Genomic DNA, 26,565 nt, shown 5'->3' on the forward strand with positions numbered 1-26,565 from the left:
TAACAGCAAAATGACATGGACATAGCTGGCTACTTGTTAATGCAAAATTAACGACAGATACCGTTTTAACCTTCTCAGAGGATTGTACTTTCACTCAGTCACTCAGTCTTACACACATTAATTAAGGACAAAATAATAAATACGTTTCCGTATTAGCTGTGTGTCTTTACTGTGGTTGTTAATTTTACAATACCCAGTGAGTGGACCCACCCAACCCCTCATAGGAAATGTTATCAAGATAACTAGTTAACGTTAGCTGGCCAACGCCCATTCAATCACAGGGCTGGATTAGCCTCTGTTAGGCTATAGCTAATTAGCTGTCGGGGAGAATAGCAATAGTTATAAATCACAGATAGTTACAACAATGAGCAGTTTAAACAAATCCTATTTGGTTAATTATATATGTTTGATGAGAGCTGCTTGAATTATGTTTGTTTAAAACGCAGACTGTTTCAATGCACTAAAGCTAGCGAGGTAGTTAACGTGTCGTTACTGTAGCAAACTAACTAGCGTTAGCTTAACATAGATCCTGTTAGTTTATCTGGTTAGATATCAGGCCTGCAAAGCTAGCTAGCCTGCCTCTTGTGATTGATTTGACTAGAGAGTGTGTTACAAATATCTCATCGAGACAGATAGCTAGCTATAACGAGACACAGCTACAGCTAGCTAACTTAACTAGCCAGCAAGCTAACTTAACTAGCCAGCAAGCTAACTTAACTAGCCAGCAAGCTAACTTAACTAGCCAGCGAACAGGACACTTACGATTCCAGGTAAATTGGCGTATTTGGGATCAGCCATTGTTGAGGTTACAAGGACGAGGCCGGTGGATGAGTAGACAAAAACCCTCTTAGACGTGACAAAGATACCTGAAATAACGGTGGATAAAAGTTATTAGTCCGTTTTCAAAACGCTAGCTAAATGAACAAGCAAAAAAAGGGATCCTTTCACCCTGTGTAGCCAAACAACTCCCTAACATAAAGCGCTTCTTTTGTATTTTAATAACTGTATTCTGACAGCTCGACTGTTCAGTAGCGGACGAGCATTACAATCTCGCGAGATTTGCGTGGACGAGCGGCGCTGTAGTTTCATAAGCCTCAGGAAAGTGGACCTGGTAGACTTTGGAGATTTCACCTAAACTTGATTCAATTTGCAATGTTGCTTTGGTGAAATTGTACAAACATTGTAAAAAATAAACCTTCGGGTTGCTGCCGCTAAGAATGTGAACGAACAGCATGACAGCAGGCTGCCTTGTCTGGTCTATTTATAGACATAGGGAATATAGCCATAACCCAAAAGCCTTTGTTTGAATGAACCAGGGAAAACATTGCAACAAAACGTATATTTGCCTAGTTTATTACTATACTAGTCTGGACTGTGTGAGTTACCTAATACATGTCCTCTTGTAAATAACCTATCGTAGACGTCTCTGTCAATCACTGTAATACCACATATGTTCGATTTTTAACGAATGTGGGCCCACGATTGACTGGTCAAACCATATTCGCATGATGGGGCTATTATACAATAACAACAATTGTCCATAGGCAACTGCTCCATCTTCAGCGCATCAGTGGTGCTGATGAGAGGGATGCGAATAGGCTACCACTTTAATAACGTTGCCTGGATCAGTGCAGGCCACGCCCCGTGCTTGTTAAAAGACCAGAGAGCTGCCAGTGAAGCAAAGCGCTCGGCAAGCTCATGCTTCAAAAATCTCTCCTCCTGCATCTCTCGCTACAACAGCGGACCGACCGTCTGGAGCCGGATCCGCTCGGGAATACTCTCACATTTCAATTCTAAAGAACCGCATGGACAAATTAGCAGAAACGTTATAGTGACATATATGTGTTTTTCTGGTCTATTTGAAGTAAGCAAACTCTCCAACATTTACATAACCTAATTTACATTTTTATTTTGATCGAAACTGATCTTATTTCAAGCACAAAAGCTTGAAATTATAATTCTTGCAAACGCTCAACTTGCCCATCTAAAAAAAAGAGTGTCTGCATTGATATGATAGATAAGACTAAATAGTGTAAGGGAACAAGTAAGTTATTGGTTTCCAAAAAAATCCCCTTTGCCTTTTTTGAAGCACATCCGATTTCTTTCTCACAATGGCCGATGTTAGCGCAGAATGTAACATCAAGGTGCTATGTCGCTTCCGTCCTCTAAATCAGTCCGAAATAATCCGTGGAGACAAATTCATCCCCTCATTCCAAGCTGATGACACCGTCAGCATAGCGGTAAGTTGATATTCTGCTGCTCATTCATTATTTTGACAAGATTTGTTGTCTGCCATGTTAGTGATGATGACTGACGATGAGGCATCATCTTAACGGTCATGCAGAACATACACTATGTCTTCAGGATACACACTATCATCCAACATCATCCTCTGACTATCGGTCAAGTCTGGACACCTTTCCCCTGAAAGTTCACACTTGTTTTATTCCAAGTAACTGCTTTTGATGATATCATACAGATTGATTGTCATCCTCCTCCTCCTCCTCCTCCTCCTCCTCCTCCTCATCACCTTCTCGCATCATTCACTGTCAATAGTTCATGTCTGAATGTAGACTAGGCTACTCTGTCCAGCCAGATAAATAATGCCATTGATGAGTTCATGTTGCAGCATCAGTTTGCGGGATGAATGCAAGTCACGTCATTGCGTAAATTCAACCCTATGTTTATGCTGTATAGCACACACCCGATATACAGCATACCTTATAGGCTTATAGGCTGTAGGTATGTATCAGCCAATCAGGCTTCACTGTTAATCTATTAATTATTGGAAGAGAGCTCCTGGCATGGCCTGTTTACACTAGGGTTCTGTCATCTCAATTAACCAAGGTCACTTAGCATGGCTTTATAGTGCTGTGTGGATCAATGGTTATTAGTTTCACAAAGGACATCCAACAGGCTTGACATTTTCCAGGTCTGCGTCCCAAATGGCACCATATTCCCTATATAGTGCACTACTTTTGACCCTCGTGGGCCCTTGTACAAAGCAGTGTATTATAAAAGGGATCGGGTGCCATTTGGGACCGAACCCCAGGGAATAAATAACTATTGACTGTTATATCACAGGGACTGACTGATTGCCTCATCAATACCTCTTTAATAATCTACTAATAACATGACATTTAGCAGATTCTGTAGTCCCAAGCGTCTTACATCGTACATTTTTACGCATGGGCGGCCCCAGGTTTTGGACTAATTCATGTGGCCTGAATTGATCTGATATTGACTGGTGTGTCCCACGTCATTAATAACATGTAAAAATGATTGATCATATGTAGGCTGTGCTTTTGGACTTTAAGAAAGAGAGAGAGAGAGAGAGAGAGAGAGAGAGAAAACGAGAGAGGGAGAGAGCGATGGGGAGCAAGAGAGAGATTGTTTATTTCACATTTGTTTATTATTTATTTCACTTGCTTTGGCAATGTAAACATGTTTACCATGCCAATAAATCCATTTGAAAGAGAGAGAGAGAGAGAGAGAGAGAGAGAGAGAGAGATCTAGAAAGATAACATGTTTCCCATGCCAATAAATCCCTTTGAAAGAGAGAGAGCGAGAGAGAGAGTGAGAGAGAAAGAGAGAGAGAGAGAGAGTGAGAGAGAGAGAAAAGAGCATATCCTCTGAGTTAAGATCTATGTATGTTATGCATAGTCATTCCTCCTGTGGGTTTTAATGCTCCTGAGGATGTGATAATAGTTATGTGGATGGACCGTTGCGTCTATGTAATGGGTGGCTGGAATTACTCTAGATGAGGAAGTGGGAGAGATGTACATTGTTACAACACTGTATATATATATAATATGACATTTGTAATGTCTTTATTGTTTTGAAACTTCTGTATGTGTAATGTTTACTGTTAATTTTTATTGTTTCTTTCACTTTTGTATATTATCTACCTCACTTGCTTTGGCAATGTTAACACATGTTTCCCATGCCAATAAAGCCCCTTGAATTGAATTGAGATGTGATGTGGAGAGATAGAATGCTGATTTCTGTATTGTTGCAAGAGGACAATAAAGTGTCTTAGTTGTAGTGGCTTTCAGAATGTATTCACACCCGTTGACTTTTTCCACATTTTGTTGTCTTACAGCCTGAATTTAAAATGGATTCAATTGAAGTTGTATGTCACTGATCTACACACAATAGCACATAATGTCAAAGTGGAATTATGTTATTAGAAATGTTTACAAATGAGTTAAAAATGAAAAGCTGACATGTCTTGTCAATAAGTATTCAACCCCATTGTTATGGCAAGCCTAAATAAGTTCAGGAGTAGAAATGTTCTTAACAAGTCACATAATAAGTTGCATGGACTCACTCTGTGTGCAATAATAGTGTTTAACATTCTTTTTGAATGACATCTCTGTAACCCACACATACAATTATCTGTAAGGTCCCTCAGTCGAACAGTGAATTTCAAACACAGATTTAATCACAAAGACCCAGGTGGTTTTCCAATGCCTAGCAAAGAAGGGCACCTATTGGTAGACGACAACAACAACAAAAAACATTTGAATATCCCTTTGACCATGGTAAAGTTATTAATTACACTGTGGATGGTGTATCAATACACCCAGTCACTATAAAGATACAGGCGTCCTTCCTAACTTAGTTGCCTGAGAGGAAGGACACCGCTCAGGGATTTCACTATGAGGCCAATGGTGACTTTAAAACAGTTACAGAGTTTAATGGCTGTGATAGGAGATAACTGAGGATGGATCAACAACACTGTAGTTCCTCCACAATACTAACCTAAATGACAGAGTGAAAAGAAGGAAGCCTGTACAAAATAAAATATTCCCAAACATGAATCTTGTTTACAATAAGGCACTAAAATATTAACTTTATGAAAAATCCAGCAGAACACATAACTGAGTACAACTCTCCATATTTTCAAGCGCGGTGGTGACTGCATCATAAAAATATGTGCTTGTCAATGGCAAGGACTAGGACGTTTTTTTTTAGGCTAAAAAGAAAGGAAATAGAGCTAAGAACAGGCAAAATCCTAGAGGAAAACCTGGTTCAGTCTGCTTTCCAACAGACACTGGGATACAAAGTCACCTTTCAGCAGGACAATAACCTAAAACACAAGGCCAAATATACAGTACACTGGAGTTGCTTACCAAGATGACATTGAATGTTCCTGAGTGGTCTAGTTACAGTTTTGACTTAAATCGGCTTGAAAATATATGACAAGACTTGAAAATGGCTGTCTAGCAATGATCAACAACCAACTTGACAGAGCTTGAAGAATTTAAAAAAGAATAATGTGCAAATATTAAATTACTATAATCCAGGTGATGAAACCTCTTAGAAAACGTGCCCAGAAAGACTCATAGCTGACTCAGGTGGTTGAATACTTATATAATCAAGATATATTAGTTTTTTTTTTCTTCATTTTTTTTAAAAACAAATATTAAGCAAGGTCCATCCAGAAATGGTTTGTCGAGATCAGTGTGGAAGAACTTGACTGGCCTGCACAGAGCCCTGACCTCAACCCCATTGAACACCTTTGGGCTGAATTTGAACGCCGACTGAGAGCCAGGCCTAATCTCCCAACATCAGTGCCCGACATCACTAATGCTCTTGTGGCTGATTGGATCTTTGGTAGTTAGCAAGTCCCCGCAACAATGTTCCAACATCTAGTGGAAAGCTTTCCCAGAAGAATGGAGGCTGTTATAGCAGCAAAGGGGGAACCAATTCCATATTAATGCCCATTATTTTGGAATGAGGTGTGAGACGAGCACATACTTTTGGTCATGTAGTGTTTGCTTATTTCCTATTTTCTTCTCTCATCTAAACAGCTGGCAATACAAATAACAACAGACTCATCAGAAATAATAGTGAATATCTGGTCTGTTCTTTATACGGTCTATCATCGGGTCATACATCAGCCTGGTGTTATTACGAGGGTTATATTGATTTCATATTATAGTACAGACATCAGCCTGGTGTTATTACGAGGGTTCTATTGATTTCACCAGACATCAGCCTGGTGTTATTACGAGGGTTATATTGATTTCATATTATAGTACAGACATCAGCCTGGTGTTATTACGAGGGTTCTATTGATTTCACCAGACATCAGCCTGGTGTTATTACGAGGGTTATATTGATTTCATATTATAGTACAGACATCAGCCTGGTGTTATTACGAGGGTTATATTGATTTCATATTATAGTACAGACATCAGCCTGGTGTTATTACGAGGGTTATATTGATTTCATATTATAGTACAGACATCAGCCTGGTGTTATTACGAGGGTTATATTGATTTCATATTATAGTACAGACATCAGCCTGGTGTTATTACGAGGGTTATATTGATTTCATATTATAGTACAGACATCAGCCTGGTGTTATTACGAGGGTTATATTGATTTCACCAGACATCAGCCTGGTGTTATTACGAGGGTTATATTGATTTCATATTATAGTACAGACATCAGCCTGGTGTTATTACGAGGGTTATATTGATTTCATATTATAGTACAGACATCAGCCTGGTGTTATTACGAGGGTTATATTGATTTCATATTATAGTACAGACATCAGCCTGGTGTTATTACGAGGGTTATATTGATTTCATATTATAGTACAGACATCAGCGTGGTGTTATTACGAGGGTTCTATTGATTTCAACAGACATCAGCCTGGTGTTATTACGAGGGTTCTATTGATTTCATATTATAGTACAGACATCAGCCTGGTGTTATTACGAGGGTTATATTGATTTCATATTATAGTACAGACATCAGCCTGGTGTTATTACGAGGGTTCTATTGATTTCATATTATAGTACAGACATCAGCCTGGTGTTATTACGAGGGTTATATTGATTTCATATTATAGTACAGACATCAGCCTGGTGTTATTACGAGGGTTATATTGATTTCATATTATAGTACAGACATCAGCCTGGTGTTATTACGAGGGTTATATTGATTTCATATTATAGTACAGACATCAGCCTGGTGTTATTACGAGGGTTCTATTGATTTCACCAGACATCAGCCTGGTGTTATTACGAGGGTTATATTGATTTCATATTATAGTACAGACATCAGCCTGGTGTTATTACGAGGGTTATATTGATTTCATATTATAGTACAGACATCAGCCTGGTGTTATTACGAGGGTTATATTGATTTCATATTATAGTACAGACATCAGCCTGGTGTTATTACGAGGGTTATATTGATTTCACCAGACATCAGCCTGGTGTTATTACGAGGGTTATATTGATTTCATATTATAGTACAGACATCAGCCTGGTGTTATTACGAGGGTTATATTGATTTCATATTATAGTACAGACATCAGCCTGGTGTTATTACGAGGGTTATATTGATTTCATATTATAGTACAGACATCAGCCTGGTGTTATTACGAGGGTTCTATTGATTTCATATTATAGTACAGACATCAGCCTGGTGTTATTACGAGGGTTATATTGATTTCATATTATAGTACAGACATCAGCCTGGTGTTATTACGAGGGTTCTATTGATTTCATATTATAGTACAGACATCAGCCTGGTGTTATTACGAGGGTTATATTGATTTCATATTATAGTACAGACATCAGCCTGGTGTTATTACGAGGGTTATATTGATTTCATATTATAGTACAGACATCAGCCTGGTGTTATTACGAGGGTTCTATTGATTTCACCAGACATCAGCCTGGTGTTATTACGAGGGTTATATTGATTTCATATTATAGTACAGACATCAGCCTGGTGTTATTACGAGGGTTATATTGATTTCATATTATAGTACAGACATCAGCCTGGTGTTATTACGAGGGTTCTATTGATTTCACCAGACATCAGCCTGGTGTTATGACGAGGGTTATATTGATTTCATATTATAGTACAGGCATCAGCCTGGTGTTATTACGAGGGTTATATTGATGCAAACATCAGCCTGGTGTTATTACGAGGGTTATATTGATTTCAGGATCATTAACAGCTTCTCGTTCTAACATCACGTTACAATAATTATTTAGATTCCCATGCCCACAAATCCTACAAATATCGTTCAAGGTTCCCCGCTCTAGGCAAGACATTTCAGTTACTGTGTACATAAAATGAAAAAAAAGAGTGACACTGGAAATTATTAGTGTGATTTATCGTACATCAAACTTAACAGTCTCAGTGTAACTGTCCCGGAGGCCGGTTTATATCCGTAGCAACCGGTTGCCAAGGTCCTGGAGATGCAAGTTCAGATCTCTGCCCCCAAAATCCCCAGGTCTGCTCCAATGGAGGTATGACTAACACAATAAATCAAAAACAACACCCGATAAAATGTAATTGAAATGAAAATGTCGTTATATACCATATAAACTGTTGCAGCTCCCAGGTCTGTACCACTCTATGAGGTCGGTAGGAGTCCTTCTCCCTGTTGTACTCTGCATTTTTTTATTTTTTTTATTTCACCTTTATTTAACCAGGTAGGCTAGTTGAGAACACCTTTATTTAACCAGGTAGGCTAGTTGAGAACACCTTTATTTAACCAGGTAGGCCAGTTGAGAACACCTTTATTTAACCAGGTAGGCTAGTTGAGAACACCTTTATTTAACCGGGTAGGCTAGTTGAGAACACCTTTATTTAACCAGGTAGGCTAGTTGAGAACACCTTTATTTAACCGGGTAGGCAAGTTGAGAACAAGTTGTCATTTACAATTGCGACCTGGCCAAGATAAAGCATGTAGCTGGACAACACATGAAGAGGACACCACATCAGCGATAGATACATCTCGCATACATGTACCCGACTCTAGGTTCAGGCTGCCCTTAGTCACAGATCTAGGATCAGCAAACTCCCCTAAAATCCTAACCCTAAACTATTATGTAGAAATTAACCAAACGGATCTGGGATTAGTGTCTATGGACAACGTGTTGATGAGAAGTGTGGATAGCCAACACATACATGTGTGATGTAAACGTGTGTCGTCAGTCTACCCCTGTTTAATATGACCCGTCCACAACAGCTTGGCCTTCAAAACAGTCTGCATGGTAGACCTGGAATCAGACAGGATACATAGTCAGGACTGGAGAGAATGTCTGACTAACGACCAAACATCCAATCATCAACCTAGACTAGATGATTACCATGTATGGATTTTACCTTTATTTAACTTGGCAAGTCAGTTAAGAACAAATTCTTATTTACAATGACGGCCTTGGAACAGTGGGTTAACTGCCTTCTTCAGGGACAGAACGACAGATTTGTACCTTGTCAGCTCGGGGATTCGATCTTGTAACCTTTTGGTTACTAGTCCAACGCTCTGACCACTAGGCTTTTTTATCTTACTTTGTACATAATGTTACCGCTACCGTCTCTTATGACCAAAAATAACTTCTGGGCATCAGAACTGCGATTACTCACCATGGACTGGCAGAATCCTTTTTTTCCCTTTAACGAGTCTGACGAGCCCGACGTGAATGATATACTGCTTTCCCGTGAAGAGGCCCCGATCCCCATCATTTGGGTGAAGAGAAGGCAGAGAAAAAGGGGCCAGAAGGAGGGCTGCCTTCTAAGAATTTGCAGGCGATCGCATAAATCCCCACTTCCTTCCATTCTGCTAGAAAACGTGCAATCTTTGTAAAATAAAATCAATGACCTTTCGCAGAAGATTAAACCACCAACGGGACATTCAAAACTGTAATATCTTATGCTTCACGGAGTCGTGACTGAACGATGACACTATCAACATACAGCTGGCTGGTTATAGGCTGTATCGGAAGGATAGAAGAGTTGCGTCTGCTAAGACCAAGGCCGGCGGACTATCTATTTTTCTAAATAACAGCTGGTGCTTGATATCTAAGGAAGTCTCAAGCAATTGCTCGTCTGAGGTAGATTATCTCATGATAAGCTGTAGACCACACTATCTACAGAGAGAGTTTTCATCTGTATTTTTTGTAGCTGTCTACATGCCACCACAGACCGATGCTGGCACTAAGACCACACTGAATGAGCTGTATTCCGCCATAAGCAAACAGGAAAATGCTCACCCAGAGGCGGCGCTCCTAGTAGCCAGGGACTTCAATGCAGGGAAACATAAATCTGTCTTACCAAATTTCTATCAGCATGTTAAATGTGCAACCAGAGGGAAAAGAACTCTGGATCACATTTACTCCACACACAGAGACACATACAAAGCTCTCCCTCTCCCTCCATTTGGCAAATCTGACCATAATTCTATCCTCCTGATTCCTGCTTACAAGCAAAAATTAAAGCAGGAAGCACCAGTGACACAGTCTATAAAATAAGTGGTCAGATGAAGCAGATGCTAAACTACAAGACTGTTTTGTTAGCACAGACTGGAAAATGTTCTGGGATTCCTCCGATGGCATTGAGGAGTACAGCACATCAGTCACTGGCCCCACAGTGACCAGACGTACATACCCCAACCAGAAAACATGAATTACAGGCAACATCCGCACTGAGCTAAAGGCTAAAGCTGCCTCTTTCAAGGAGCGGGACTCTAACCTGGAAGCTTATAAGAAATCCCGCTACGCCCTCTGATGAACCATCAAACAGGCAAAGTGTCAATACAGGACTAAGATTGAGGGCTTGCAAACCATTACAGTCTACAAAGGGGAAGCACAGCCGAGAGCTGCCCAGTGACACGAGCCTACCAGACAAGCTAAACTACTTCCATGCTCGCTTCAAGGCAAATAACACAGAAACATGCATGAGAGCACCAGCTGTTCCGGAAACTATGTGATCAAGCTCTCCGCAGCCGATGTGAGTAAGACCTTAAAACAGGTCAACATTCACAAGGCCGCAGGGCCAGACGGATTACCAGGACGTGAACTGCGAGCATGCGCTTACCAGTGGCAGTGACTGGGACGGAGCAAAGTACAGAGAGATCCTTGATGAAAACCTGCTCCAGAGTGCTCAGGACCTCAGACTGGGGGCGACGGTTCACCTTCCGACAGGACAACGACCCTAAACACACAGCCAAGAATGCAGGAGTGGCCTCGGGACAAGTCTCTGAATGCCCTTGAGTGGACCAGCCAGAGCCCGGACTTGAACCAGGTCAAACATCTCTGGGAAGACCGGAAAATAGCTGTGCAGTGACGCCCCCCCCCCCCCCCCCCCCTCCCCCAAATCCAACCTGACCTTGCTTGAGAGGATCTGCAGAGGAGAATGGGAGAAACTCCCCAAATACAGGTGAGCCAAGCTGTAATTGCTGCCAAAGGTGCTTCAACAAAGTACTGAGTAAAGGGTCTGAATACTAATGTAAATGTGATATCAGTTTTTTATTTTTTAATACACTTGCAAAAATGTAAAAAAAATAAAATAACTAGCTTTGTCATTGTGAGGTGTTGTGTGCAGATTGATGGGGGCAGAAAAAAAAAACATGTTAATACATTTTTGAATAAGACTAACAGAACAAAATGTGGGAAAAAGTCAAGGGGTCTGAATATTTTCCAAATACACTGTACATACAGTACATCAACCTGGTGCTACTGTGAGGGTTGTGTTGATTTCATATTATTGTACATACACCATGATTCATAGAAGGATGAAAAAACAGACTTACTGAAATCAGGACACTTTACCAACGCTATAATTCACATGACCTACAGTACCCTGAAAGGCAAACGTTGGAAGCCATTCTAATTCTAATTAGGTCTATATGATTGTTATATTACCATTATTAGACTGCATGCTGGGATCAGAAGCCGTGAAATTACAGTTGGAAAGCCATTCTGTGTACACAGAGATTATTTCTCAGTCCCACCCCCTGTACACATACAGAACAGTTGTAGTGTGTAAACCAGGAAACCAGAGGCTGTGAGAGACTGATAGATAATATCCAGGAAAATGTATTCCCAACTACATTCAAAATGAATTACATATAACACACACACACACACACACACACCCACCCACTCTCTTCCCCTTCTACTGCAGGAAGCCATCAAAATCGCTTTTCAGCACACTCATTGTGTCATACTAATTATACTAATGAATGTGTTTGTCCTACTCCCTCCACATCTGGCTCAGTCATTGCGCTGGCTTCTCTTCTAGGGAATCTGACAGTGAAGAGGGAGAGAGAGGGTGTGTGTGTGTGTGAGAGAGAGAGGGTGAAGGGTAGTATACGTTCGTCAGATTAGTTTGTCACAGCAAGTCCTGTAACATCTGTGGTAGTCTCGAGTTACCATACTTCCAAGTGTTAACTGCTGGGACAAGCATCTGACGGACAATGGGATTTAATAATCATTTGGCGTGCGGGCGGGTACTTATATTTTGTCTTGTCCCAGACATGTACTACAGTTTTTATTGCATATCCCAAATCCCCTTGAGACACTCTCGGAGAGTGGGGTCACAGCCACAGTCAGCAGAAAGCCAGGAGCAATTAGGGTTAAGTGCATTGCTCAGTGACACGTTGTTCACCTTGTCAGCTTCAGTTACTGGTCCAACGCTCCAACCACCTGTCAACAGATTTGGTTTATGTGATGATGAGTCATCTTTTTTCCATTTATTTAACTTGGCAAGTCAGTTAAGAACAAATTCTTATTTTCAATGACAGCTTAGGAACAGTGGGTTAACTGCCTTGTTCAGGGGCAGAATGACTGATTTTGACCTTGTCAGCTCGGGGGATTTGATCTAGCAACCTTTTGGCTATTGGTCCAATGCTCTAACCACTAGGTTACCTGCCACCTCTACACTCTAACCACTAGGTTACCTGCCACCTCTCCATCTCTAACCACTAGGTTACCTGCCACCTCTACACTCTAACCACTAGGTTACCTGCCACCTCTACACTCTAACCACTAGGTTACCTGCCACCTCTCCACTCTAACCACTAGGTTACCTGCCACCTCTACACTCTAACCACTAGGTTACCTGCCACCTCTCCATCTCTGGACCTGGAGACTGTGAAGAGACCTCTGGTAGCATGTCTTGTGTGGTACCGACGAGTGTCCGAACCGTGCACCAACTGCTTGAACAGACAGTTCAGTACCTCCAACACCTCACACAAAGACCGATAGTGATGCAGTCAATGCACTCTCCTCAGCTTTGAGCCAGGAGGGACTGACATGCATGTCACTGACACTTTCCCTATGTGTACATCTAAGTGAGATACGTGCTGCTTTGTTCCGGATCAACTGCCATTTCCGTACATGTCCCTCTTTGTTGTTCAACAAAGCTCAGCCTCAGACAGCAGCTCTAGTACCTTGGCATTATCACGGCCTTGCAGCGCAGGTAACGTTTCAATATATTGTCCATTCGTGGAATAGTTTCTTGAATTGGGTTTGCTATTGCTGTTGTTGTTGTTGTTGTTGTTGTACATAGCCATGTTAAGTACCTCCAGCGAACATACCTCACTCACTAAGCTATCCAAGGTCTGATGCTCCCGAGTGGCGTAGCGGTCTAACTCACTGAATCTCAGGGCAAGAGTCGACACTACAGTCCCTGGTTTGAATCCAGGGACTGGATTGGCCCTGCGTCATCCCGGGGTAGGCCGTTATTGCAAATGAGAATTTGTTCTTTAAATGACTTGCCTAGTTAAATAAAGGTTAAATAAATAAATAGGATTAAGACAAGTAGCTTCCATGGGAACGTTACTGCACTGTTTAATCTGATTGGCTGATCAATTCTTCAACCTATGAGGAAGGTTCAGACTTTTTCCATTTGAGTTTTCCATTTATCTGGCAGTTTACATACTGCAGTTTACCACTGTAGTTTACATACTGCAGCTTACCACTATAGTTTACATACTGCAGTTTACCACTGTAGTTTACATACTGCAGCTTACCACTATAGTTTACATACTGCAGTTTACCACTGTAGTTTACATACTGCAGTTTACCACTGTAGTTTACATACTGCAGCTTGCCACTATAGTTTACATACTGCAGCTTACCACTATAGTTTACATACTGCAGCTTACCACTATAGTTTGCATACTGCAGTTTACCACTGTAGTTTACATACTGCAGTTTACCACTGTAGTTTACATACTGCAGCTTACCACTGTAGTTTACATACTGCAGCTTACCACTATAGTTTACATACTGCAGCTTGCCACTATAGTTTACATACTGCAGCTTGCCACTATAGTTTAAATACTGCAGCTTACCACTGTAGTTTACATACTGCAGCTTACCTCTGTAGTTTACATACTGCAGCTTACCACTATAGTTTACATACTGCAGCTTACCACTGTAGTTTACATACTGCAGCTTACCACTATAGTTTACATACTGCAGCTTACCACTGTAGTTTACATACTGCATTTTACCACTATAGTTTACATACTGCAGCTTACCACTGTAGTTTACATACTGCAGCTTGCCACTATAGTTTACATACTGCAGCTTACCACTGTAGTTTACATACTGCATTTTACCACTATAGTTTACATACTGCAGCTTACCACTGTAGTTTACATACTGCTGGTACAGGTACCTCCACCACACTCACCCCTCTCTCCCTGGCCTGTCTCCCCTTCTCTGGTACAGGTACCCCCAACACACTCCCCCCTCTCTCCCTGGCCTGTCTCCCCTTCTCTGGTACAGGTACCCCCAACACACTCCCCCCTCTCTCCCTGGCCTGTCTCCCCTTGTCTGGTACAGGTACCCCCACCACACTCCCCCCTCTCTCCCTGGCCTGTCTCCCCTTGTCTGGTACAGGTACCCCCAACACACTCCCCCCTCTCTCCCTGGCCTGTCTCCCCTTGTCTGGTACAGGTACCTACACCACACTCCCCCTCTCTCCCTGGCCTGTCTCCCCCTGTCTGGTACAGGTACCCCCACCACACTCACCCCTCTCTCCCTGGCCTGTCTCCCCTTGCTTGGTACAGGTACCCCCACCACACTCACCCCTCTCTCCCTGGCCTGTCTCCCCCTGTCTGGTACAGGTACCTCCACCACACTGCCCCCTCTCTCCCTGGCCTGTCTCCCCCTGTCTGGTACAGGTACCCCCACCACACTGCCCCCTCTCTCCCTGGCCTGTCTCCCCCTGTCTGGTACAGGTACCCCCACCACACTCACCCCTCCATCCCTGGCCTCTCTCCCCCTGTCTGGAACAGGTACCTCCACCACACACCCCACTCTCTCCCTGGCCTGTCTCCCCCTGTCTGGTACAGGTACCTCCACCACACTCACCCCTCTCTCCCTGGCCTGTCTCCCCTTGTCTGGTACAGGTACCTACACCACACTCACCCCTCTCTCCCTGGCCTGTCTCCCCTTCTCTGGTACAGGTACCCCCAACACACTCCCCCCTCTCTCCCTGGCCTGTCTCCCCTTGTCTGGTACAGGTACCTACACCACACTCCCCCTCTCTCCCTGGCCTGTCTCCCCCTGTCTGGTACAGGTACCCCCACCACACTCACCCCTCTCTCCCTGGCCTGTCTCCCCTTGCTTGGTACAGGTACCCCCACCACACTCACCCCTCTCTCCCTGGCCTGTCTCCCCCTGTCTGGTACAGGTACCTCCACCACACTCCCCCCTCTCTCCCTGGCCTGTCTCCCCCTGTCTGGTACAGGTACCCCCACCACACTGCCCCCTCTCTCCCTGGCCTGTCTCCCCCTGTCTGGTACAGGTACCCCCACCACACTCACCCCTCCATCCCTGGCCTCTCTCCCCCTGTCTGGAACAGGTACCTCCACCACACACCCCACTCTCTCCCTGGCCTGTCTCCCCCTGTCTGGTACAGGTACCTCCACCACACTCACCCCTCTCTCCCTGGCCTGTCTCCCCTTGTCTGGTACAGGTACCTCCACCACACTCCCCCCTCTCTCCCTGGCCTGTCTCCCCCTGTCTGGTACAGGTACCCCCACCACACTCCCCCCTCTCTCCCTGGTCTGTCTCCAACTGTCTGGTACAGGTACCCCCACCACACTCCCCCCTCTCTCCCTGTTCTGTCTCCAACTGTCTGGTACAGGTACCCCCACCACACTCACCCCTCTCTCCCTGGCCTGTCTCCCCCTTTCTGGTACAGGTACCTGCACCACACTCACCCCTCTCTCCCTGGCCTGTCTCCCCCTGTCTGTTACAGGTACCCCCACCACACTCCCACCTCTCTCTCTGGCCTGTCTCCCCCTGTCTGGAACAGGTACCCCCACCACACTCGCCCCTCCATCCTAGGCCTGTCTCCCCTTGTCTGGAACAGGCACCCCCACCACACTCCCCCCTCTCTCCCTGGCCTGTCTCCCCCTGTCTGGAACAGGTACCCCCACCACACTCGCCCCTCCATCCTTGGCCTGTCTCCCCCTGTCTGGTACAGGTACCCCCACCACACTCCCCCCTCTCTCCCTGGCCTGTCTCCCCTTGTCTGGTACAGGTACCTCCACCACACTCCCCCCTCTCTCCCTGGCCTGTCTCCCCCTGTCTGGTACAGGTACCCCCACCACACTCCCCCCTCTCTCCCTGGCATGTCTCCCCCTGTCTGGTACAGGTACCCCCACCACACTCGCCCCTCTCTCCCTGGCCTGTCTCCCCTTGTCTGGTACAGGTACCTCCACCACACTCCCCCCTCTCTCCCTGGCCTGTCTCCCCCTGTCTGGTACAGGTACCCCCACCACACTCCCCCCTCTCTCCCTGGCCTGTCTCCCCCTGTCTGGAACAGATACCCCCACCACACTCGCCCCTCCATCCTTGGCCTGTCTCCCCCTGTCTGGTACAGGTACCCCCACCACACTCCCCCCTCTCTCCCTGGCCTGTCTCCCCTTGTCTGGTACAGGTACCTCCACCACACTCCCCCCTCTCTCCCTGGCCTGTCTCCCCCTGTCTGGTACAGGTACCCCCACCCCACTCCCCCCTCTCTCCCTGGCATGTCTCCCCCTGTCTGGTACAGGTACCCCCACCACACTCGCCCCTCTCTCCCTGGCCTGTCTCCCCTTGTCTGGTACAGGTACCTCCACCACACTCCCCCCTCTCTCCCTGGCCTGTCTCCCCCTGTCTGGTACAGGTACCCCCACCACACTCCCCCCTCTCTCCCTGGCCTGTCTCCCCTGTCTGGTACAGGTACCCCCACCACACTCCCCCCTCTCTCCCTGGCCTGTCTCCCCCTGTCTGGTACAGGTACCCCCACCACACTCACCCCCTCCATCCTTGGCCTGTCTCCCCCTGTTTGGAACAGGTACCCCCACCACACTCGCCCCTCTCTCCCTGGCCTGTCTCCCCTTGTCTGGTACAGGTACCTCCACCACACTCCCCCCTCTCTCCCTGGCCTGTCTCCCCCTGTCTGGTACAGGTACCCCCACCACACTCCCCCCTCTCTCCCTGGCCTGTCTCCCCCTGTCTGGTACAGGTACCCCCACCAAACTCCCCCCTCTCTCCCTGGCCTGTCTCCCCTTGTCTGGTACAGGTACCTCCACCATACTCCCCCCTCTCCCTGGCCTGTCTCCCCCTGTCTGGTACAGGTACCCCACCACACTCACCCCTCTCTCCCTGGCCTGTCTCCCTCTGTCTGGTACAGGTACCCCCACCACACTCACCCCCCTCCATCCTTGGCCTGTCTCCCCCTGTCTGGAACAGGTACCCCCACCACACTCACCCCTCTCTCCCTGGCCTGTCTCCCCCTGTCTGGTACAGGTACCTCCACCACACTCCCCTTTCTCTCCCTGGCCTGTCTCCCCTTGTCTGGTACAGGTACCCCCACCACACTCACCCCTCTCTCCCTGGCCTGTCTCCCCTTGTCTGGTACAGGTACCTCCACCACACTCCCCCCTCTCTCCCTGGCCTGTCTCCCCTTGTCTGGTACAGGTACCTCCACCACACTCCCCCCTCTCCCTGGCCTGTCTCCCCTTGTCTGGTACAGGTACCTCCACCACATTCCCCCCTCGCCCTGGCCTGTCTCCCCCTGTCTGGTACAGGTACCCCCACCACACTCACCCCCCTCCATCCTTGGCCTGTCTCCCCCTGTCTGGAACAGGTACCCCCACCACACTCGCCCCTCTCTCCCTGGCCTGTCTCCCCTTGTCTGGTACAGGTACCTCCACCACACTCCCCCCTCTCTCCCTGGCCTGTCTCCCCCTGTCTGGTACAGGTACCCCCACCACACTCCCCCCTCTCTCCCTGGCCTGTCTCCACCTGTCTGGTACAGGTACCCCCACCACACTCACCCCCCTCCATCCTTGGCCTGTCTCCCCATGTCTGGTACAGGTACCCCCACCACACTCCCCCCTCTCTCCCTGGCCTGTCTCCCCTTGTCTGGTACAGGTACCTCCACCACACTCCCCCCTCGCCCTGGCCTGTCTCCCCCTGTCTGGTACAGGTACCCCCACCACACTCACCCCTCTCTCCCTGGCCTGTCTCCCCCTGTCTGGTACAGGTACCTGCACCACACTCACCCCTCTCTCCCTGGCCTGTCTCCCCCTGTCTGGTACAGGTACCCCCACCACACTCCCCCCTCTCTCCCTGGCCTGTCTCCCCTTGTCTGGTACAGGTACCCCCACCACACTCCCCCCTCTCTCCCTGGCCTGTCTCCCCCTGTCTGGTACAGGTACCCCCACCACACTCACCCCCCTCCATCCTTGGCCTGTCTCCCCCTGTCTGGAACAGGTACCCCCACCACACTCGCCCCTCTCTCCCTGGCCTGTCTCCCCTTGTCTGGTACAGGTACCTCCACCACACTCCCCCCTCTCTCCCTGGCCTGTCTCCCCCTGTCTGGTACAGGTACCCCCACCACACTCCCCCCTCTCTCCCTGGCCTGTCTCCCCCTGTCTGGTACAGGTACCCCCACCACACTCACCCCCTCCATCCTTGGCCTGTCTCCCCCTGTTTGGAACAGGTACCCCCACCACACTTGCCCCTCTCTCCCTGGCCTGTCTCCCCTTGTCTGGTACAGGTACCTCCACCACACTCCCCCCTCTCTCCCTGGCCTGTCTCCCCCTGTCTGGTACAGGTACCCCCACCACACTCCCCCCTCTCTCCCTGGCCTGTCTCCCCCTGTCTGGTACAGGTACCCCCACCACACTCCCCCCTCTCTCCCTGGCCTGTCTCCCCTTGTCTGGTACAGGTACCTCCACCACACTCCCCTTTCTCTCCCTGGCCTGTCTCCCCTTGTCTGGTACAGGTACCTCCACCACACTCCCCCCTCTCCCTGGCCTGTCTCCCCTTGTCTGGTACAGGTACCTCCACCACACTCCCCCCTCGCCCTGGCCTGTCTCCCCCTGTCTGGTACAGGTACCCCCACCACACTCACCCCCCTCCATCCTTGGCATGTCTCCCCCTGTCTGGAACAGGTACCCCCACCACACTCCCCCCTCTCTCCCTGGCCTGTCTCTACCCCTGTCTGGTACAGGTACCCCCACCACACTCCCCCCTCTTTCCCTGGCCTGGTTCCCCCTGTCTGGTACAGGTACCCCCACCACACTCACCCCCCTCCATCCTTGGCCTGTCTCCCCCTGTCTGGAACAGGTACCCCCACCACACTCACCCCTCTCTCCCTGGCCTGTCTCCCCTTGTCTGGTACAGGTACCTCCACCACACTCCCCCCTCTCTCCCTGGCCTGTCTCCCCCTGTCTGGTACAGGTACCCCCACCACACTCACCCCTCTCTCCCTGGCCTGTCTCCCCTTGTCTGGTACAGGTACCTCCACCACACTCCCCTTTCTCTCCCTAGCCTGTCTCCCCTTGTCTGGTACAGGTACCTCCACCACACTCCCCCCTCTCCCTGGCCTGTCTCCCCTTGTCTGGTAAAGGTACCTCCACCACACTCCCCCCTCGCCCTGGCCTGTCTCCCCCTGTCTGGAACAGGTACCCCCACCACACTCACCCCTCTCTCCCTGGCCTGTCTCCCCTTGTCTGGTACAGGTACCTCCACCACACTCCCCCCTCTCTCCCTGGCCTGTCTCCCCCTGTCTGGTACAGGTACCCCCACCACACTCACCCCTCTCTCCCTGGCCTGTCTCCCCCTGTCTGGTACAGGTACCCCCACCACACTCCCCCCTCTCTCCCTGGCCTGTCTCCCCTTGTCTGGTACAGGTACCTCCACCACACTCCCCTTTCTCTCCCTAGCCTGTCTCCCCTTGTCTGGTACAGGTACCTCCACCACACTCCCCCCTCTCCCTGGCCTGTCTCCCCTTGTCTGGTACAGGTACCTCCACCACACTCCCCCCTCGCCCTGGCCTGTCTCCCCCTGTCTGGTACAGGTACCCCCACCACACTCCCCCCTCTCTCCCGAGCTTTCGCTCACCTCCAGCACACAGGCACTGTTGGGGCGAGTGACTCTGAACTTACAATGGCTAGCCCCAAGTCATTATATATATATATATATATATATATATATATATATATATATATATATATATATATATATATATATATATATATATATATATATATTTTTTTTTTTTTTTGCATTTAGCTATTTTGCTATTTGCCCTTTGACTCCTGTATACTTTGTTGACTTTCTTTACCCAACCGTGGGACAGACTATTGTCGTGTCTTTGGCTATGCTGGATTCATTGCTATGACATGCTACAGTGCATTGCGAAAGTATTCGGCCCCCTTGAACTTTGCGACCTTTTGCCACATTTCAGGCTTCAAACATAAAGATATAAAACTGTTTTTTTTTGTGAAGAATCAACAACAAGTGGGACACAATCATGAAGTGGAACGACATTTATTGGATATTTCAAACTTTTTTAACAAATCAAAAACTGAAAAATTGGGCGTGCAAAATTATTCAGCCCCTTTACTTTCAGTGCAGCAAACTCTCTCCAGAAGTTCAGTGAGGATCTCTGAATGATCCAATGTTGACCTAAATGACTAATGATGATAAATACAATCCACCTGTGTGTAATCAAGTCTCCGTATAAATGCACCTGCACTGTGATAGTCTCAGAGAGCATCATGAAGAACAAGAAACACGCCAGGCAGGTCCGAGATACTGTTGTGAAGAAGTTTAAAGCCGGATTTGGATACAAAAATATTTCCCAAGCTTTAAACATCCCAAGGAGCACTGTGCAAGCGATAATATTGAAATGGAAGGAGTATCAGACCACTGCAAATCTACCAAGACCTGGCCGTCCCTCTAAACTTTCAGTTCATACAAGGAGAAGACTGATCAGAGATGCAGCCAAGAGGCCCATGATCACTCTGGATGAACTGCAGAGATCTACAGCTGAGGTGGGAGACTCTGTCCATAGGACAACAATCAGTCGTATATTGCACAAATCTGGCCTTTATGGAAGAGTGGCAAGAAGAAAGCCATTTCTTAAAGATATCCATAAAAAGTGTCGTTTAAAGTTTGCCACAAGCCACCTGGGAGACACACCAAACATGTGGAAGAAGGTGCTCTGGTCAGATGAAACCAAAATTGAACTTTTTGGCAACAATGCAAAACGTTATGTTTGGCGTAAAAGCAACACAGCTGAACACACCATCCCCACTGTCAAACATGGTGGTGGCAGCATCATGGTTTGGGCCTGCTTTTCTTCAGCAGGGACAGGGAAGATGGTTAAAATTGATGGAAAGATGGATGGAGCCAAATACAGGACCATTCTGGAAGAAAACATGATGGAGTCTGCAAAAGACCTGAGACTGGGACGGAGATTTGTCTTCCAACAAGACAATGATCCAAAACATAAAGCAAAATCTACAATGGAATGGTTCAAAAATAAACATATCCAGGTGTTAGAATGGCCAAGTCAAAGTCCAGACCTGAATCCAATCGAGAATCTGTGGAAAGAACTGAAAACTGCTGTTCACAAATGCTCTCCATCCAACCTCACTGAGCTCGAGCTGTTTTGCAAGGAGGAATGGGAAAACATTTCAGTTTCTCGATGTGCAAAACTGATAGAGACATACCCCAAGCGACTTACAGCTGTAATCGCAGCAAAAGGTGGCGCTACAAAGTATTAACTTAAGGGGGCTGAATAATTTTGCACGCCCAATTTTTCAGTTTTTGATTTGTTAAAAAAGTTTGAAATATCCAATAAATGTCGTTCCACTTCATGATTGTGTCCCACTTGTTGTTGACTCTTCACAAAAAAATACAGTTTTATATCTTTATGTTTGAAGCCTGAAATGTGGCAAAAGGTCGCAAAGTTCAAGGGGGCCGAATACTTTCGCAAGGCACTGTATTCTATAAAATAATTTATCCGTAATTAATATCAACTGATTGAGCTAATCATGTAAATGTAATTAACTAGAGAGTCGGGCACCACAAAATAATATTCATAGAGCTGTTATCTTCCGAATAACTCTTAAAGATTTAGTCATATTGTACATCAATAGCAGTCAACATTAATCGTCATCTTACTTCAGTCTCATAATCTGAAAGTTGTAAATTCTTGGTTATCTGCAAAAATCCTGGCTAACAAGTTGAATCAGCAATACAAAATTGGGTTTAATTATTTATTTACTAAATACCTAACTAATCACACAGAATTACATATACAAAGAATGAATCATACCTGGGTAATTCTTTACGTCATAGGACAGCGTCCCTAGTGGGCGGAACAGATATGACAGCTTGTTACACAAAGGAAAAGGGGCGGGGTTTGAGTAAAAGAGCGGGAAGACTGAGGAACAAAGGGAAGAATCTGTGCTATCGTAAATACAGTATCTTATGCATTCTAAATTATCGCCCATTTGGAAAAGGAAAATGCAATAAATCTTTACTCTGAGCTGCGCTTCAGTAGGTTGGTGGTAGATGGAAGACCGTGTTGCCAAACCGAGTCCTCTGTCCTCTGAAGAATGTCTCTGGTGGTCACTTGAATAAATTGTAGTAACATTGTTGTGTGGTAGATGGGATACTCTGTCTGTTGCTTCCTAACCTGCGTTTACAGCTGCGGTCGCTAACTCAACGGCTAGGAGGTATCACTTCTGTCGTGAATAAGAGTTCAAAGTTCATACCATTCGCAACCAAAGCTCACGCTGATGTTGGCTTCATTCTGTAGTTATTATCTGAACCATTCTGACATGGGATCGTCACCCTCATATCCACAGAACAGGAAGTTATGTTGTCGTCAAGGCTTTATATAGGAAGGGAGAAAAGGAGTGTGTTTCATAGTTTACATCCTCTGTCTTTTTTACTGTAATTTAATTATGCCAATGTGTTTTCATTAATTGAAAACCCTTAATCTATTTCATGAGAATTTGTAAGATTCTTGTTTGCATAAAATAGACGGAGACCAGCCATTTCAATAATAGGTAACAGAATTTATTCTCGGAGCGCGCTGCCACGTTACCACGAGCAACAGTTTATATACAATAACATGACGTAATTTCATTGCTCCTAAAATGAATCTCCTCCTCCAGACCGGGTCAAAGGGAACTCTGAAGGTTCATTCTGAGTTCATTCTGACCCCCCCCAGCACATACGCAGGACACACAACACAACTGAATTAACTTTTTGACCCCTCAACATTATCGATCACCACTTAGCTGACAGTTCTAATTAACAGAAAACCTAGGAATGCACTCACTTCCTTATCTAAAACACCCCAGAGCTCAGTTTCGTCGGTTCAACCAAAGGTTGTCTGTTTCCACAAACCATTTCTTTCTTCCTAGTTGGAATGGTGTTCATTAACTTTAATTACTCCTTGTCCGTGTCACACAATCCCTTCTTATGAACTCATATTGTTAATCAGATATAATAAAACAGAGTATAAGTTTACTTAGTTACAGTTCCATTTAAAATGATTTGTTCAGTCATTTAATCATAATTTTCCCAACAGTCTCTTCACGTGGGCCGGCCACTGAGTGAGCAGCCCTAACTTGAAAACCCACATCTCACATTTTAGAAGCTAAAATCACATTTCATCCCATCTCAAATAATTTCATATTCAAACATTTAAATTGAACAACAATTCCAAGTGAATCTGATAACTCTGATGTGTAGACTTTCCACTGTAGAGTTTATGTCCTCTTTTTATTGATGAGAATGTCTCAGATGACAACCGAACTGACATCATATTCATTAAGTACCACCGCATATGTTTAATTGTTTCGGATTACCAGAATATAGTCCATTTCCCCCACATACTGATGTTTCCAGAATCTCTATGTTAACCAAGGGTTTTTTAAATGTAACCTCAGTAGGTTAGAGAAGGAAAAAGGGGGGAAGAGGTATTTATGACTATCATAAACCTATCCCCCAGGCCAACTTCCTGACACTATGTTTGTTCTCACACTCGGGACTCTGACTCTCTTGGTTACACAGACTCTTGGCCTCGCATCCTATTCTAACCACCTCTCGCCGGCTTTGTATTCATGTTACCTGATGAAATTGCTGTACAATTTGATCTTGTTGCCATCTGATGCACATTCAGATGTCATAAATCAGCACTGCAGAGCTCTCCCTGTCCTCTGCCTTGCCTTGATTGTATTACTGTTGATGATATCAGGAAATGTCTATGTACACTCTGTCCCATCTACTGTTGCTAGACCCAATTCTGAAGTGTGCTCTGATATCTGCTTCACTCATTTCTGCTCCCGTAAAAGCCTGGGTTTTCTGCACTAGAAGCTTATTAGCTAAAATGGATCAATTGAAAGTGTGGGTTCACAGCTCCAATCCAAATGTGTTGGTCATTACTGAGACGTGGTTAAGGAAGAGTGTTTTGAATACTGATGTTAACCTTACTGGTTATAACCTGTTTCAACAAGACATCTTCCAAAGGTGGGGGAGTGGCAATCTTTACCAAGGATCACCTTCAGTGCTCGGTTGCCTCCACCAAGTCTGTCAGCAAACAATTTTATTTGCTGGTTTTAAGCATTAAACGTTCAAATACAGTGCCTTGCAAAAGGTGGCGCTACAAAGTATTAACTTAAGGGGGCTGAATAATTTTGCACGGCCAATTTTTCAGTTTTTGATTTGTTAAAAAAGTTTGAAATATCCAATAAATGTCGTTCCACTTCATGATTGTGTCCCACTTGTTGTTGATTCTTCACAAAAAATACAGTTTTATATCTTTATGTTTGAAGCCTGAAATGTGGCAAAAGGTCGCAAAGTTGACTTTAGCCTGGGAGATCAAGGGAGATCAAGCTGATCCTAACTGTTATAGGCCTATTTCTATTTTGCCCTGTTTATCAAAGGTGTTGGAAAAACTTGTCAATAATCAACTGACTGGCTTTCTTGATGTCTGTAGTATTCTCTCTGGTGTGCAGTCTGTTAGCCGCTCAGGTTATGGATGTGTCACTGCAACCTTAAAGGTCCTCAATGAGGTCACCATTGCTCTTGATTCTAAGCAATGTTGTGCTGCTATTTTTATTGACTTGGCCAAAGCTTTTGATACGGTAGCCCATTCTATTCTTGTGGGCCGGCTAAGGAGTATTGGTTTCTCTGAGAGGTCTTTGGGCTGGTTTGCTAACTACCTCTCTCAAAGAGTGCAGTGTATAAAGTCAGAAAATCTGCTGTCTCAGCCACTGCCTGTGACCAAGGGAGTACCCAAAGGCTCGATCCTAGGCCCCACGCTCTTTTCAATTTACATTAACAGCATAGCTCAGGCAGTAGGAAGCTCTCTCATCCATTTATATGCAGATGAAACAGTCTTATACTCGTCTGGCCCCTCCCCGGATTTTGTGTTAAATGCTCTACAACAAAGCTTTCTTAGTGTCCAACAAGTTTTCCCTACCCTTAACCTTGTTCTGAACACCTCCAAAACAAAGGTCATGTGGTTTTGTAAGAAGAATGCCCCTCTCCCCACAGGTGTGATTAATACATCTGAGGGTTTAGAACTTGAGGTAGTCACCTCATACAAGTACTTGGGAGTATGGCTAGACGGTGCACTGTCCTTCTCTCAGCACATATCAAAGCTGCAGGCTAAAGTCAAATCTAGACTTGGTTTCCTCTATCGTAATCGCTGCTCTTTCACCCCAGCTGCCAAACTAACCCTGATTCAGATGACCATCCTAACCATGCTAGATTACGGAGACATAATTTATAGATCGGCAGGTAAGGGTGCTCTCAGCCGCTAGATGTTCTTTACGATTCGGCCATCAGATTATCCACCAATGCTCCTTATAGGACACATCACTGCACTCTATACTCCTCTGTAAACTGTCATCTCTGTATACCCGTTGCAAGACCCACTGTTTAATGTTTATTTATAAAACCCTCTTAGGCCTCAGTCCCCCGTATCTGAGATATCTACTGCAGCCCTCATCCTGCACATACAACACCCATTCTGCCAGTCACATTCTGTTCCAGGTCCCCAAAGCACGCACATCCCTGGGTCGCTCGTCTTTTCAGTTCGCTGCAGCTAGCAACTGGAAAGAGCTGCAACAAACACTCAAACTTGACAGTTTTATCTCAATCTCTTCATTCAAAGACTCACTCATGGACACTCTTACAAACAGTTGTGGCTGCTTTGTGTGATGTATTGTTGTCTCTACCTTCTTGCCCTTTGTGCTGTTGTCTGTGCCCAATAATGTTTGTACCCTGTTTTGTGCTCCTACCATGTTGTGCTGCTACCATGCTGTTGTCATGTTGTGTTGCTACCATGTTGTTTTGCTACCATGTTGTTGTCATGTTGTGTTGCTACCTTGCTGTGTTGTCATGTGTTGCTGCCTTGCTCTGTTGTCTTAGGTCTCTCTTTGCGTAGTGTTGTCTCTCTTGTTGTGTTGTGTTTTGTCCT

General features: G+C 45.8%; 2 protein-coding genes across 2 annotated transcripts in view; one reads left to right on the forward strand and one right to left on the reverse strand.

Annotated features, from left to right (window-relative positions):
* The window catches only part of dctn2 (dynactin subunit 2), a 31,246-nt gene extending 30,024 nt beyond the window's left edge, over positions 1-1,222 (reverse strand). The window contains exon 1 of the mRNA XM_036950861.2: positions 763-1,222. Within this exon, the coding sequence (XP_036806756.1) occupies positions 763-798 (36 nt within the window). The 5' untranslated portion in view covers positions 799-1,222. The remainder of the gene's footprint in view (positions 1-762) is intronic.
* A 450-nt stretch (positions 1,223-1,672) lies between these two features.
* The window catches only part of LOC118940507 (kinesin heavy chain), a 173,794-nt gene continuing 148,901 nt past the window's right edge, over positions 1,673-26,565 (forward strand). The window contains exon 1 of the mRNA XM_090204319.1: positions 1,673-2,240. Within this exon, the coding sequence (XP_090060445.1) occupies positions 2,112-2,240 (129 nt within the window). The 5' untranslated portion in view covers positions 1,673-2,111. The remainder of the gene's footprint in view (positions 2,241-26,565) is intronic.

Source organism: Oncorhynchus mykiss, chromosome 17 (genome assembly GCF_057628025.1).
Source record: "Oncorhynchus mykiss isolate SJ-2025 chromosome 17, ASM5762802v1, whole genome shotgun sequence".
NCBI classification, from domain to species: Eukaryota; Metazoa; Chordata; class Actinopteri; order Salmoniformes; family Salmonidae; genus Oncorhynchus; species Oncorhynchus mykiss.